The 16,887-nt window shown below is 46.7% G+C and overlaps 1 protein-coding gene across 7 annotated transcripts in view; it reads right to left on the bottom strand.

The window, feature by feature from the left end:
- The window catches only part of LOC5668232 (uncharacterized), a 153,329-nt gene that overhangs the window by 85,022 nt on the left and 51,420 nt on the right, over positions 1-16,887 (bottom strand). For all 7 annotated transcript variants that reach the window (XM_061662094.1, XM_061662095.1, XM_061662091.1 and 4 more), the window contains one exon: positions 7,996-11,879. In XM_061662094.1, the coding sequence (XP_061518078.1) occupies positions 7,996-11,879 (3,884 nt within the window). The remainder of the gene's footprint in view (positions 1-7,995; positions 11,880-16,887) is intronic.

Raw genomic sequence — 16,887 nt, 5'->3', positions numbered from 1 at the left:
GTGTACTAATACACTTTCAGTAGAAGAGTATTTTCAATATTTAATGTTTTATTGAGGCAATTTCCACGATGTGAAATAGTGTCCCCTCGACAAAATAACTAAACTCACGCTTAACCATGATCAATTGCCTCCCATTGTTTTATGGATCCAACTAATGACACTGCGCACACTCATCTATTAATAAGCACCAGGTGTTACACGTGCATGCAAAAGCTGTAGCCGCTTATCTATTGCAGACAATCGTGATAAAAGCAGCATCTAAATCATGTTCGCTCCAGGGGACACACTTCGTCCATCGATGCGGCCCGGGCACAATCCAAACACACCGATGCACAGTGTCAACACATTGCTCAAGCGCCCGGACAACCGCCGACAAGCCATTGGAAGGGGAGCTAACGGCAATGTGCTCACACTTTTATCGTCCTGCGGTTTGCTAGCTCGCACGCTCTGTGCACAAATGCGAAGCAGCATTCGCATCCTTTCAATCGCTCATCAGAGGATGCTTGATTGCATGTTGGTGCTTAGGATAAGCCCGACCATCGTATTACACAATCCGACAGGCTGTAGGATGTTCATGTACACACACACAATGTAGTTAGCAGTAAATCAATGGCATTCTGGTCTCATGCAGTGTTGCTCTAGGCTTACAAGGCTGATACATCTATTGTTCTACCTTTGTGAGCGGATGTTCACAGAATGCGACCCGAACAAATGGAGATCCAGGCGTACCGTGCAGGGCAAGAATAGAACCTCCATGTTGCATAATTCTAATTTTATTACACTTCACCGAAGCCTAACCTGCAACCATTGCGCACCAAAGGGAGCATGGAAAGGTCCCTCCCTGGGACGCTAAGGCATTGTGCACACAGGATGACAAAACAGGCCACGTCGTACTTTCATTCGATTAAATTGCAAACCGTGCCCCGGGCCCCGTGAGGGTGGCAATTTTCCAGTAATTTCTGTAGTTTACACGCTTCAGTAGATCGTGCACTAGGACACATTTGAGCGTACGTTGCCGCGACAATGAATGTACTGGAAACACAGAACAGAATGGAAATTTATGGACCTTCAGCAAAATATTGTTCACAATGAATGTTCATCCAGCAACATCCATCTGTTCAAACAACATCTCATCACCTCAAAGGGCTGCTTAAAATACTCCAACAATTCGTGTAATTGCACTCAACGCACACACACGCATGGTTTGGCTCGCATTCTTAGAGCCAAGGACAAACACACAACCAATTGCTGCAACTGTGTAATCATCTGTTACAATTATGCAATCATGCACCGAGAGCACCACATACCTCTGTAATAATTCTTCCATTGACATAATTGTCTATTTTTCCCTCTCTCTCTCTCTTTCTCAACAAAACTCCCTCAAACGCGCGTGAGATGGGCTTTTTGCGAGTCTTCCGGGCGTACAAAACCCGCTTTCCGCTCGCTCCTCGCTTTCCTGCTGATCCACTCCATCTACCAATTGCACTCAGCCGAGTGGCAAGCGGTGTGTGATGGTCAAGATGTAACATTTAACCGGTGGGAATTCGTAGAAGCTAATTAAGCGTGTAATCCACATCCATCAACATAAGACGCACGCCCGAGCTTGGGTACAGTTCGCTTTGAAGCGCTGACGATGCTCCGACCTCTCTGATTCATTCCCTGTGCGGGTGGATGAGCAAAAAAAACAAGCTGAGCGAGAGAGAGGATGGATAGGGTGAAGAAAGTGCAACCGGCTAGCATTAACATAGCAGTGTACGCGTGTAGGAGTAGACCGTGGTTCGAGATGCGGGGGTTAGTTACGTTTCTTTAACTGACCAACGCATTGGTCGCGTTTGTGTCTCGTTTGAACTATTCGAAATAAAGAGAGAGAGGGAGAGAGAAACAGAGCACTTGGAGTGATATCAAACGATCCGAGAGCTTACATAAAAATGTTGAATCATTAATTGAAACAAATGGAGCGTACGTGTGGTGGAGTAGTTTGGTTGAAGGCGGGCAAGTGTAATAGATAACCTGCCGTTCATTCTTTTGGTGGTGTGATGGGACTAAATCAAAACTATCACCATTTTTGTGGTAATGATACGCAAAACATATCCGTTTCCCTACGAAAAAAACATCTTCCTAGCTGACAACAATTTATACTTACTTATATTCTTCGCTTTATAGATAAAACGAGATATGATGACCAACCCAGGACTATTTACAACAAATTGTTTGATGACTGGTAGAAGAACATTGCTTGGAACTGATCTTCGATGTATAGAAATCGTGAAGCAAGATTCGAAAGAGGAACTGAAATCGGCAGTCCTTGGGGCATAAAAACCAAACACTATGAAACCTAGCTTACAAACTAATGATGTTTCTAAGAAGGATAGGCTCGCAAGCCTCACTTTGCAGCCCGCTGATCTAGACCATCTCTGAGTCTGGTGTATGTCATATAGGCAGATACTAGCAAGACATTGAAGTATGACCAATTGAAGCAGAAATCCAGTCAAAAAAATAAAACCTGTGACGATTATAGTTCAACTATTGAGGGAGATATCACTAGAGATAGAATAATCTAATTTGAGTGTTTTTAAAAATAATAAAAGAGTCTATAGAGTGAATACAGACTCATAATTTTACTCAATATTTTATGATTCTGATCACACTGAGTCCCTTAGATTCCAGACAGTTGACTAAATGAGATGAATCACAAATGAATCATAGCAAATCTTCGGGGAGAGTTGAACTCGTGCTTCTCCTTGCTAGATTCAATTCACACACTCATACTCATAGTGCACACTTCCAATCTGAACTGAGACAACCATTTGGACATTTTCCAAGAATTGTATAGGTCAGGGCTGGAGCAAGGTTGAGAATAATAATAGAAACCTAGATTACTGGAAATTTGTTCTAATTCATCAAACCTTGGGACTATTTGATCAGCTGTCACAGGACATCCTTTATGAGGTCCAATGTTATCAATCTAAGGATATCTAATGTGCTAAAAAGTCTAAGAACACATCAAACGACATTAAGATCATTGGAAAACCTTTTCCAAAATAAGGTTCGTCTGAAGTATTGCAGTCCTATTTTAAGCTGATGTTACCTTTGCTCTATTGTATCTCCTCCAGCACATTCCAACCGTACGTCAATCATATTAAAACCGTTTCGCAACTGTCACTCAGAACCTCAACCTCCCACGCATTCCTGTCACAAGGAGAAAGGTCCCCCAACTGGGAAATTATTCAATGGGTTCCCATTTTTTTATACCTCTCCTCCCAACGGACATCCACACTTCCTATTGAAACTGTCAATTGAAATGCATCAGCACAGTAGTGGCGCACTCACTGTCCCACTGTTCTGCCCCGCTCGCATGTATGACTTCGGATGCAAATCGACGGTGAGGCATTATCAATATTCATTTGATTTAATTGACCGCTTAATAGCTCAAATGTTCAAATGACCGGCACACAGACAGGCACGATCGGAGCTTGCAATATTGCAGACGGCGTATTGCTGCCTGCTGCAATCAAATCGGAACCGCGAGAGTAACGTCCAAAACAGCATTACTTCATTACAAACGTCCAGTGGGCATCGTGGTCATGATGGCATTAATGATTCCTTTGTTTCGTTTGCCCATGTTGTGTGTGTGTGTTTTTGTCCCCCTTCTTCATGACGGTGCACTTTCGTGAAAATAAACAAAACTGTGGCGCTTGTTGGGGCGTTGGTCGAAACGCGTGATTTGAAAGTCTAATCAACAGAAAGCCGCTGTACTATTACTTGTTGCGCGGTGCTGATTGAGCCGATCGATTGAGCAGGAGAGCCGCGATAGCAGCAAAAGTCTAATTTAAATTACATCACGTTACAATAAAACCCTAGATTTACAGTGTATTGAAATTCGAGCTATGAACACTCTTAAATTTCGTATGACAGTAACATTACGTTTCATTCACTTATCAAAGTCTCACCCACCAAACTTCCCAAACCAGCCGCGACAGCCTTCAAGTAGTCTTGTGGGAAACCTAACAACGTCTTGCGACGCACAAAGTCAATCGAAATGAAATACACTCAACCACCAGGCAGTGTCTTGACGTTCTCTCTCACACGGCCATGGCTAACACATGGCAACAGTATCGGACTGGATTGAATGTGCCCTAACGCGATGGCAAACAAAACTGTGCAAACACAAACCCAAAAATATTCTTCCACTGCGTATTGCGACACGGCAAAAACGTGCTGGCCATGCATGGCGTATGTGTGTCTGTGAAGACTCTTTCCTGATGATGGTTCAATTTCACATGATTCTAATGAGGCAGTGTCAGGCGGTTTGAAACTGTCTCAAAACTTCATGCTAGCATCAGACAACAATAACAAAACACACACATTCCCCTTTAGAGCACGAAGTGAAAGCTAGAAGAGCGCTTAAAAGCTAACGTCTGATTAAAGTTTGCCCAGCCATTATCTAAATTGTTTGAACTTTGGCTTTGGGAGTAGAAAAAAGAACACACACACACAAACAGTGCAAACAAAATCCATTTTGCACGAGCAATTTAAATCGACAGTGGGCGGCCTGGACATAAGACCCTTTCGCTCCAGGTAGGTTAAAATCTATTTTGCTTAAGATAGTGGAATTAGAGATCTTACAGGAAAGCAAAGCAGTGTGCTGTGTGTTTCTGAAAAGGATAAGGGACCTTTTGGATGAGTCTGGATTAAGCAAAATGGTGTTAATAGAATATTTTAACAGTAACGCTTTGACTGGAAACAATATCCCAAAATAAAATATTCCAACAAAGTTTGATCTTTATGGTAGAAACACAATTTTGTACAGCATGCAGAGAATCTCTAACAATCTATTAATCCAAACAATGAAATGATACTGGAATTGCCACAAGCCAGAGTTAAATATCAGTCTCCGAAACATGAAACACCACAAAGTGCCATGTATCGTGAGCTGGTGATGGTGAAGCTGTTGATGTATGTAAATTGTGCACCACCGTCTTGTGACTCCACACCCTCCAACACGGTGACGCAATTCACCGTCCCCTGCTACAAGACATATCACATACACACGCACAAGAGGCAGCAGATATCAAGAGATGATCGTAAAGCCTGAGAATTGATGCTAAATGCGTGATACGCGCCGCTGCGCTAAGTGACGGATGGTAAAACCCCCAACCTCCGGGCCGCAAAAGATGGGTTTTGGAGCGACGGGTAAGCGAGACGACGGACTCATGATTGATCCAAAGCATTCATCTCCATTCCGGTCGAAGCATGCGGTCGAAGCCCAAGACAAACAGGTTTATCGTTGTTGAATTAGGTTCTTATCAAGTCTGCGAAGGTGTCACCCACTTTCGGGGGTGTCTTCCCCCCACAAACACACACACACACACATTGTAGACACCGAAGATGTCTTTCCCAATGCGTGTTGGTATGGTGGCTACAAGACAATGTAAAACAATAGCAAAGTGTTGGTTGCAAAATCCAATAGACACCGAAACCGCTAACGAGCTTCTCCGGTAGAAGTGTAACGTGTGAGATTTCAAACCCGAGCTCCAAGAAACGGAACACGTGGTACCACGTAGACAACGACGAAGAAACCTTCAATACCTATGTTGAACATAAAATAGCTCTCCCTCTCTGTCTCTCTCTCTCTCCCACTGACGCCGCTCAGAAGCGACACAACAAAAACTTGATCTCGAAATAATGTTTCAAATAATGGTTCGATTGTTTGTCGGCCGCTGCTGATGACTGATTGCGTACGACTTCCTTTCCAAGCTGCTGCTGCTGCAGCCAGAAAAGCATCCAATCCGTGGATGCTTGAGTTGCTGTTGGGGAAGAGGGACAAAGCGTATTGATTCAGCTCACAAAATCGATCGAAACGCGCAGCCAAATGTCTGTCCCGTGTCGCTTGCCGTGTACCGAGCAGCAACATCAAACGCTCACAGCAGCATAACAACCGCACCCGACCGCGTTTGTCATTGGTGGGGCACAGTCATTGCATGCGCCTATGCCGGGGACGGTAGACCGTTCAAGGCAGGAAGGCATGCAGGTGTACGAGCAGGCATGGTACAACGGCTACAGCCAAACAACGGTGCGCTTGGGACAGGCACAAGTTGGCAAAGATAATGTTGATGACGACGACGCCATCAACACACAGCCCCTAGATGCCGCCTGTGTCGAGGTCTCAGCTCTCGATGGGTCTCCGAGCGTTCACACAAACGTGCAAAGTCAGGGATGGGCAAAGGATGCTTAAGGTGTTTTAAAATTATTGCTTTTTATTTAAACAACCAAATATTAGGTCTTGGTTTCAATGATATTCTTCGTTCTTCTCGTTGGCTAAATATTTCTACAATTCAAATTCCGTAAATAATTCAAATAATTGTATTATTGGGCTGGTGAGCAAGTTTCAAGCGTATTTCAACGATTAAAGATATTCGTTTGAATTTTAACACTACAAAATACATGTTTATCTGGTTTATATTATGCCATTTATCGTTGAAACTGCTTATCATTTATTTATTGTGCCACACTCGAGTTTCAATTCTCAATCTACATCATAAGGAGAATAGGAAATGGACGAAAGAAATGCAATGATTAATATGTAACCCTTGCTAGTCGAGGATTAGGCAACTCAGACCGTTCAACTAAAAAGAACACTTCTCCAGCGTCAAACAATGCCTTGGGTTAATGTGCAGTAAATGACGACCTACTGCTGCTCTTGAAAAGTATGTATTAAAATATAATATTTCCGCATTTTTATGTTTATTTCCTAGCTTTTAATTTTTTACTACTTCTAAGAAAAATTCTTTAAATTATCACAGATGTCAAAAAAACATCATTGAATAGCCCTGAAATGTACAAGAATTGAATAGCCGCTTGCACAAGATTGTGATTGACATGTTTGACATTACGCAAAAGTTCAAAAAAAAAAAAATCACACAATTATCGATTCGTCTTTTTGCACTGATATTGTAAGACTAAAATTCTATCCAAATACCAAACACCAAAATACCCATGCACATTATCAACAATTATATCTAATCATTTGAGCCCTGCCACTGCCAGTTGTGCAGCAATATTGCACTTATTTATCACCAAAACATTTAAATACTAGCATTTAACTTTTTATGTTTTATTGGAACTTTTAGTGACTCAAGCAGCTTGGCTTTTAAACGGGAAAATATTTAATTTACTTTAATTATTTTTTATGGCAAATCAAAAAGGTTTTCATTACTTCACTTGCGATTCTTATAGCCTCGATTATGTTCTAGTATTATTCCAATTCGAAACTGCAGCAGTAAAAGATCTGATTGATCCTCATTGAACTCTTATTGAATTCCTTTAGTTGAATTTTGTGCGTGGAATCGCTTTATGGAATGTTTAACAATAAATAAAACTTGGCTGATACATTCGTAACATTTGAGCGGCTTAACAATATGCCCAACATGGGTTCAAGACCAGTTTGGACCGAACAGGATATACTATCAAGCTCTAATAGGTAAACCAATCGGAACCATACAGCACAGACGCCGCATAGGCAAGCCAAAACGACCAACTTTGTTTGCAATATTAGAAAAATATGATAGACTTCTAATACACAAAACCGGGCCCAAAAGAAGAAACCAATCAAGATGCGATCAAATTATGACTCAATGGGAATTACAATCAACATAATTATCTTTATCGATCGAGCATTTGCCCACCCCTGCACGTAAAGCACATGGTGACCTTTGGCGCTCCAAGCGCTGGGTGGCGGAACATACCCCATCCCGCATGCCAAAGGTGCAATCTTACGTTTACATAACCCACCCCACCCCACACAACCGTTCTTCTTCAGCCGACAAAACACATCGATCGATTGCCGAAAATCGAGCGACAAACACAGCACATTAGCCATTCAAAGCGGACCCGCCACCAGGCACACACGTGAGAAAACTTTGCAACGGCCCCGGCGCTAAATGTGCCACTACTACTGACACCCCTCCCCCCTCCCTGCCATTATATTTCACTTACCTTTTCACCGAGCCGGAGATCGTGCGCTTGCCGTGTGCGGAACTGCGGCTCGCCACGCTGGTACACTCGGACGGCGGGCTTCTGAGCGAGCCGGCGGCGGTGGCGGCGGGCGAGTCCCGCCGCCCCACCACCGTCGACGATGCACCTTTCGCTGCACCTGCACTGACCACTGCACTACCCCCACCACCGCAGCTAATGCGCGACTTGACGTCACTGAAATTGCGCCGCATCACCGACTTATTCTCCGCGATCTTGCTCATCACCGCGTCCCACTTGTTCGGGGTGTTGGATTTTTTCACAAAGCTTAGATTGGATCCGGCACTACCACCGGCACTCGCACCCGCACCACCACGTGCACTCACACCACCTGTACGCGCACCACCAACACTCACCGCCGGGACACTGGGACGCTTATTTTCCTGATCACAATCGACACTCTCACTACCGTTGCACTCCGCCGAAATGGCGCGCGAAGCTTCCTGCGAATCCTGCTTACACTGGCGCACCTTGCTTAACCGATCCGTGCGCGAGGAGGCCCCACCGGAGGACGTGGTTGCGGACATTTCCACCACCGCTGGCGCATGCTGCTGCTGCTGATGCTTCGTCCGCAGCCCGCGGTTCGCTTCGTTCTTCTGCTGCTTGCGACTGCCGTTAGCACCGCTGTGGTTGCCGCACGCCGCGACCGATCGCTTGCCACTGACGTCGTGGAAGCTGCTGTCGGAACAGCGCGCAGCGACGACGCTTCCAGCAGCACCAACACCACTACCAGGCGAACCAGCTGTCGGACTCGCGCCGACAACGACGACGCCGCTGCCACCGCCGGCACCAATATCAACGCGCCCGTCCGGCTGTTGGTGGTAGTGGTGCGGCGTTTGCTGCTGCGGTTCGTTCGCCTTCGGCGAAGCGAAGTCCGCCGCGCTTCCACCTCCGACTCCCCCGGGACATTCGTCGGGCGGCAATGGGCGCGTCTCACCTTCACCGCACGCTGCGTCATCCCTCGGCGCTCCCGCGGCCCGCACAAAGCTCTGGCTGTTGCTGCTGCTCATCGTGTCCGTCGACAGGGACTCGGGGCTCATGTCATCGCTGGCCGTCAGCTGGTCGCCGCCGCCGCCGCCGTAACCTCGCCCCGCAACGGCCGCCTGCTGCTGATCGTCCGCCCGACGCTGCACCAGGTCATCGTCGGCCCGGTTTTCCACGTCGGTGAAAATCCCGCTCGACTCCATGCACGAGTCCTCGTTCTGGGCGGCGTCGTCCCGCTGCTGCTGGTGCTGCAGCTCGGCATCCTCCTGCTCGTCGATCGCATTGAAGATGGCATTGGCACCTGGCGCACCCGCCCCACCGTACAGCTGGCCGTCGATGATCTGTGCCCGCCGTGCGTCCCCCCGGTTGTACACGTCGTCCGCATCGCTCTCGGTGAAGAAGTCCGAATCCGTCATCGGGTCCTGGCGGCGTGGTACCGCCGCAACGGCCGCCGCCATCATCGGTTGCCAGGCGCCTCCACCGCCTCCCGCAGCCGATTTAACACGTGGCCCATTCGAAGGGGAATGGTCGGCACCGCGACTGGCTGGGCGCGACATCTCCCCATCGCCCTGGTACCCCGTATCCAGGCTGGTAATGCTCGTGATGCTCGTAATGAAGCTGTTCGACACCTTCGACGAGGTGGCCGACTTTGTCATCTGATCCGTTTTGGGGTCGGAGTCGGCCTGGGACAGCTCACTGACACCGGCGCCTGTACTGGAGGGTCCACCGGCTGCTCCAAGCACACCTCCACCACCACCACCACCCCCACTGTACGGTTGTGGACCGCCTGTTATGAGCAGCAACTCAGCCGGCAGCATAATGTCCGACATGTCCGTCTTGACGCCCACCGGGTCGAGCGGCAATTCCTCCGGCGACGGTGTCTGATCGATCCGGCAGTGATGCTGCAACGCACCGTGCTTGTGATGCAGATGATGATGATGATGGCCCGCTCCGCCACCACCACCCCCCGCACCCACATTCAGCTGCAGCTCCAACCCGGCCGCACTGGCCGCATTGTTCGTGTTGTTCGTGTTGGTGGTGGTCGAGTCGAGAAACTCTTTCATCTGATCGGGCGTCAGGATCCCCAAGCTCTCGTCCATCTCGAACGAGCCCTGCTTGGTGAGGGAGCTCGTCGGTGACTTCAGCTGCGGCGCGGGTTTGGTGAGCGAAAGCGACGAATCGCACAGCTCGATCGAGCAGTCCAGCGTACACTCGGTGAGGTCGAGCCCGAACGAGTACCGCTGCTTCGGGGCTGGCACTGTGCTGGCCCGACCCTCCAGATGACGCCGCACCACGACTTCCTGCTGCTGGTAGCTCGGTGGCAGCAGCTCCTGATCGCTCGGTTCGGGCTCCTCCAGGCTCAGGTCGAATATTTCCTTCCCAGCGCTCACGTCCGCCTCTAGACTCGCCTCCCGCTGCCGATCAATCGTTCGCCTGCCCTGGTCCGGGTGACTACGCTGCTCCTCATCCTCACCATCACTGAACCGCTCCAGCTCGGACGGCACAAGCGTCCGGTCCTGCGCACTAATGTCCATCAGCATCGTGCCGCTGAGCTGTCCAGCCGCCAGCTGCTTCATCTGACCGCTTCCCGCTGGAATCGCCATCGAGTCCGAATGGAACGTTGAGCTAAACACCGGACCCTGCCGGCCGCCCGTCGCCGCCGCGTCGTCCTCACCGAACTGCATCAGGTTGAGCGATTCCTCCAAATTAAACGTCAGCCGATTGGACTTCCCCTTCCCACCCAGCAGCCCCCGCTGCTCCTCGACCGAGTGCGTGCGGTTGAGCACGCTATCGCCCGGCGCCGGACACGGCTCCCGGCCCGCTCCCTCCCCGTACAGCAGCTCCTGCGTGATGTTCGGTATGCTTTGCGTAAAGTTCAGCAGCCGCTCGTTCACCATCGTCGAGTTCAGTATGGGGGGTCGGTGCCGCCCCGGCTGCCCATGCCCACCCTGCTCCTCCTGCTCCTCCTGCAGCAGCAGCTCGCCGGCCGACGGTCGGCGCCGAAACGGCATGGTGCGCGTAACGTCCAGCGCGGGCGAATCGATGCTTTCGGTGCTTTCGCGGCGGAATGTTTTCGTCAGCCCGAGCACCGCGCCGCACGTGGAGAGCGAGGTATGGCTGCGGGTGTGCGTCAGGCTCATGACGGGTGGGCGCGGCCCGTCGCTGGCCAGGGACTCGCGGGACGACTTTACGAACGTGCCGCTGCGCCGCACCTCGTACGTAACGTTCCCATCGCGCTGCAGCGTTACGGTGTGCTCGTTCCGGTGGCTCGGCGCGCTCGGCGGGATTACGAACGTGGCCGGTTCCACCTCCCCGCACGGCACCGCAGGCGGGTCCAGCAGGTTGTCCGTACTGTTCGCACCGACCAGCTCGAGCGATTCGTCTACCAGCATCTGCACGGTTCCGTCCGGGCCACACACGTCCTGCTCATTGTCCCCGTCATCTTCATCGTCGTCGTCGCTGGGGATTGCAAACTCCCGGCGGCAAAGTTTAATGTCCTCGAGCCGTTCGGTCGTGCCGGCCGTGACCAGCTCGAGCTTCTTGAGAAAGGGCAACCCGCCGGCCTGCGGCTTGCCGGCCGGTGTGGCGAGTCGGAGCAGTGCCGGCGTAGAAGCGGCCAGCAGTGGGAACGGGCTCGGCTCACCGCTCGACAGCTTGTCGCCGGAGTAGGACCGGGCGATCGAGATCGCGCCGGAGCGGGACGGTGGCCGCAGCAAGCTGATCGGTGTGGCCGGCGGTGCCGCCTGGTGTGGTGGCCGCTTGGTAGGGAGCCGCACCGCACTGCTCGGTAGGCGAAAGCTGCCCGGGACCGGTATCCGGCTGCCCACACCGTCCAGCCGGGGGATGCGCGATTGGGTCGTGTCCTGTGGGCGAGCAAAGAAAACACACAATTAGCGTCATAAGCAGAGAGGGAAGTACGAAGCACATTGCAATGGGGATTAGAGAGCGTCAAACCGAAGGTGAGTGTTAGTCACCTCGCAGGAAACCTCACAACTCCGTCCGGCTTCCGTCGTCGGCCGTTTGAAGTCACGTTGGTTTGGAAGGTGATGCGGCGGCAGGTCTGTTGGAGGTGCACATGCTGCCCGCGCATCGATTTGTACACTTTGTAATGCTCGTGTTGGTTGTGAGGGGCATTGTGTTTAAAGTTTACGACAGCTGATAGGGAACGCAGGCAAAGACTATTAAAATCAACGTGTGCTTATTATTTCCCTCTAACCGAATACTTTGTCGTTGCAGGAGTTCAAAATAACATAAAAACTAAATATGTCTCTCACAAAACTATCTATAACCTTGATGATGCGCGATTTTATCCTATAAAATTACAGATTCAATATTTGGTAATTATAATCATTTATGCATCGATAATTTTAGTTAGACATATATTACAACTTTTTGAATTTGTATTGTTGTAAGTTTAATTTATTGTTTATCGCTAAAATTTTACTTCGCTTGCATTAACAGCGGAGCACCGTTTATCTGGGCTCATCAGGACTCGATCTCGCCCGGATACACGATTAACACGGATAATGAGTCAAAGTATATATTTTATCACAAATTCCAGATTTTTTTTAAATGTATATTTTGTTTTGGTAAAACCTGGTGCGTTTTTTTATCTTCATGTTTTCCTATGTGAATATTTGAAATATTGCCATGAATTATAGCGTTTTGTGTTATACAGGGTTATCCAGGAGTTCTCATAATTGTGGGACACTTTACAGGGTTTCTCACGATTTATTGGTTGGTTCCCATAATTTTTTGGTGGGTTCTCATATGTTTTTGGTGCGTTCCCACGATTTTTTGGCCGTTTCTAAGAATTTTTTGGTCCAATTGTATTGATATCCAATCGGAAAATACCAATAAATTATGGGAACGAACCAAAAATCTGTGGAAAACGATCAAAAAATCGTGGGAACGTACCAAAACATCATGGGAACTGACCAATAAATCGTGTAAAACCCTGTATTGACTGCTTCTTACGTGAAATGAACTTAATGTAATTGGAATTGGAATCTATAGCACCCTTGTTGGACATATCTGATAGCAAATTCCAAGTAGCCTGTCTAAAAAGGGTGGTATAGTGTCCAATTCCCATCTTAGGAAGTTCACTTTCCATAAGAAAGAGTCAAGGAAATGTCCCACAACTATGAGAACCCCTGGAAAATCCTCGTAAAGGCCAGGGGACATTGTCCGTACTCGCTAGTGTAATTTCGATTTTCACTAGCGCAACTGGCGGCGGCTGACCAAAGCACATGACCAAAGCAGCAATGACCAAAGCAGCAGGAATGCAGAATAATAAGTAAAAAAGATACATGAGTCAAACAATACAGTTTATAATTGGAATGAAGTATGTCAATGAAAACATACCATTAAGAAAATAATTTAAAAATATAAATCACACAGCAGCTGGTGAATAGAATAAATGTTAAGAATAATGCTTTTTTGTTCAATGTAGAAGTTGAAGAAATGAGTGTAAAATATTGGATATTTCCCAAATTTCTAAGTAAAACCTAATTACTTCACAGGTTTTTAAATAAAGTTAGAACTTGTATCCATTAATTTGTCGACTGTAAATGCTTTCATAGTCCATCGAATTAATAACGGAACTTGGACAATATATCTCAGCATTTCACCAATCTCTCCATCGAACCAAGTGCTCCATCACCAATGGCTGCTCCTAATCCCAGGCTTTAAAAAAAAGGTCTTTAACTACAAATCATGTCGCTCATAAACTAATTTATGAATTCATTACCATCTCACCGCAAAGTTCTATCTCGGCTCACCATCACACTAGTAAAGTTTTGGTTGAAATGGTGAAAACGTTAAACTTATTACTCGTAACATAGCATACCAAGTTTTTATTTAACAAAAACTTTCAATGCAAACAATTGTACAAATGTTTAAGCTACCAGAAACCGTGAATTATCATTTCCACCATAAACGGCCACGCCAAAGTCAGCAGTGCTGCTGAACCATGTCAACACATTTGCGGCACGTTTGGTGATGGCTGAAGCACTACTGCCGCTCCTGCCTGAACGTACGAAAGAAGCCAACACCACCACTTAATGTATGCGAAATGAAACCAACCGTTGTGCTTACAGTGATACAGTGAAATGAGCGAAAGATACACAATTTATCGGTAAAGGGTAAACCGCACCCCGGGGGGTTATATGCTACATACACCCGGGCGCTGTATATCATCCGTCTTCAGCCCTCCCATCCCAAAGCTAACAACACAACATGCACAACCATCTTTTCTCTGCAGTTTTGAGTTTGCTTCCTATGGATGGATGTGGTTGGGAGAATTATTCATGCTAATTAATGCCATAGATCCTGGATTATGTGATACGAGATACGCACGAGAGACGTCATAGGTACAAGCCGGCTAGACGATATGCTAACAATGACGTTTTCTCCTGTAGTTTTAGTGTACTACAATGTTTTGAGTAGTAGAAAGTATTGAAAACAGGTAAAGTTTAGCATGTGTTAAAGCAAAAGTAATACAACACAATGAATAAAATCAATATTTGGAATTCTCATCGAATTAATATAACAAAATATACAATAGATGCCGTTAATGTTTGCCTTCTAGTCACCATTTATTGACCGCAATTCTCAGTCTTTGCCTCGGTGCTATCAAGTTTTGGCTGTAAAGGCCGGGGGACATTGCCCGTACTCGCTAGTGTAATTTTGATTTTCACTAGCACATCTGGCGGCGGCTGGTGGAAGCTTTTTTTTATCGTCGGGGGAATGGTCGTGTCGGATCTCAAAGTTAATTTTTGAGATTTTTCACCGTTTTTTAATGCGAAAACGGCTGAAATATTTGCACAACATATTTATCTATCAACTACAAAGCTTTTCCAGTCCAGTGAAAGTAAAATACATGGAAAAATAACGTACTTTCTGGAGCGGCTCTAAATTGTTTAGCAAAATGCTTCGGTCAGCCGCCGCCAGATGCGCTAGTGAAAACCAAAATTACACAAGCGTGTACGGACAGTGACCCCGGGCCTTAAGGAATTAATCCATACCATGTACATTATGTTAATTACCATATTTTGACAACTAATGTAACTCCATGCCTCAAAGAGCGACCAGATCAATAATTCAATCAACATTAATACAAATATTACCATTGATATCCTAATTTAGACGTTTTTATGCTAGCCAACACTTTCATGTGTAAGGAATTTCATAAAAATACTAATGCATAATATTTGTAACAAAAAAAAAAACAATCAAATTACAAAATTATACAGTTGTGAACATTTATCACCAATCTCTGCTCACATACTTAGTTAATTAATCATGATTTTTTCTAAAGGCAAATTGATATCTGAAAGTCTAAAATAGGTTCTTTAGAGACAAAAATTTATGCACAGTGTCAAAAATCGGTGCTTATAGGGCCAAAATTTGACGGCAACAACTGTAAAACTATTCAACTATCAACCAAAGCAAATCGAGTGGAACAGTTATTTGCGCATATTGCAACTTTCAGACCCGTTAATTGCAGCTCGACAAACAAGCGTAAATGAATTTACATATTTTGACAAATTACTTGCTTCATTTACCACTGGCAGAGAAATCGTGCGGAAACAATTGAACGATGCATTTTCACAACAACACGTGCTTCGGTGCACTAGAAATAATCAAAAAAGCATTTCACATACAACCATCAAAATATCGTCATTGTTTACCATTGTGCTCTCTGTCTCCTCCACCCTCCCACCATAATTTGACAATACACAAACACGCTCGCATATTTTGCCCAAAATGTGCCCAAACGGCCACCATCAATTCGGAAAAACATTTGCGAGCCATTTATGCATTCGTCCGTACCTGGTCGTGCATCCAGTTGCATCCCGTTGCACCAAATGCGTGCTTAATCAATCGATTAATGCTTTCGGGTGGCAAAAACGAGCCAACGAGAGCAAAAGCACTTATTTATTTGTTGTTTTGCTGCAGTTTGGTATGGGAAGCACAAACAGAATGTTGCCATGCCATTTTACAGAGCTCGATAAAGATTTATGTACTTTTTTTGTTGTAGTGTGTATGCTCGTCTCTTTTTTGCGTTCCAATTTGCTGTATGCTAGTTTTGATTTTTTTTTTGTTGCGAGTGAAATGTATGCACTCATCCAAACGGAAGCCGAAAGAGCAATGAGAATTGGAGCAATATTTTAACGCTGCCCCCCCCCCCCCCCCCCCCCCCCAAGAGGCACACACGCTTATGTAATATTTTCCGCACACGAACGAACGCGCTCCGGCAGTGTAGTGGAAAATCGCAACCGAACGCCTCCACACAGCATTTCGGCAACCGTTTGATCCTCGAACGCGCACAGCACGGCACAGTGGCATAAGAGGACGCACCCATCATGTCAGACACGCAGGAGGGATTTGACTGTGCGGTAACGGATGGCTTTGTTTAATTTATTTGTTACGCCGGCAATACACACGTTTGGAGAGCATCGGGGTTTTTTAAAGCATAAAAGCTCCGAAATTGAAAAGAATTATTTTTTTTTCTCTTCTTACTAATGGGCACACCGTTCGGGGCAAATTGTTTGAAGCCGTGATGCACTAATTGATCGGTGATGGGCGGCGATGTGAAAAGGGGTACGTGATAGGTGGGGAAGGGAAAACAATTGAACGATAATTAGAGGCCGGCAAACACTTGGTCAGTGGTGTGAATGATTGTTATATTACATCATCGTAATTACGCTCCAAAGGGGAATCGCTCACCAGGGACAGTCGAGTTTAATAGGTGTAAGATATCACACTGTTAAAGTTTGCATGAATTGTTAAACGATGTGTATGAAATATATCAATATAAGCATGGATGACACTTTTGATGGAAGATTTATATTAAAATTAATAAAAATA

Source organism: Anopheles gambiae, chromosome 3 (assembly GCF_943734735.2).
Source record: "Anopheles gambiae chromosome 3, idAnoGambNW_F1_1, whole genome shotgun sequence".
Taxonomy (NCBI): domain Eukaryota; kingdom Metazoa; phylum Arthropoda; class Insecta; order Diptera; family Culicidae; genus Anopheles; species Anopheles gambiae.
Note: the sequence above shows the minus strand (reverse complement) of the source record. Positions and strands in the feature narration are given on the sequence as shown.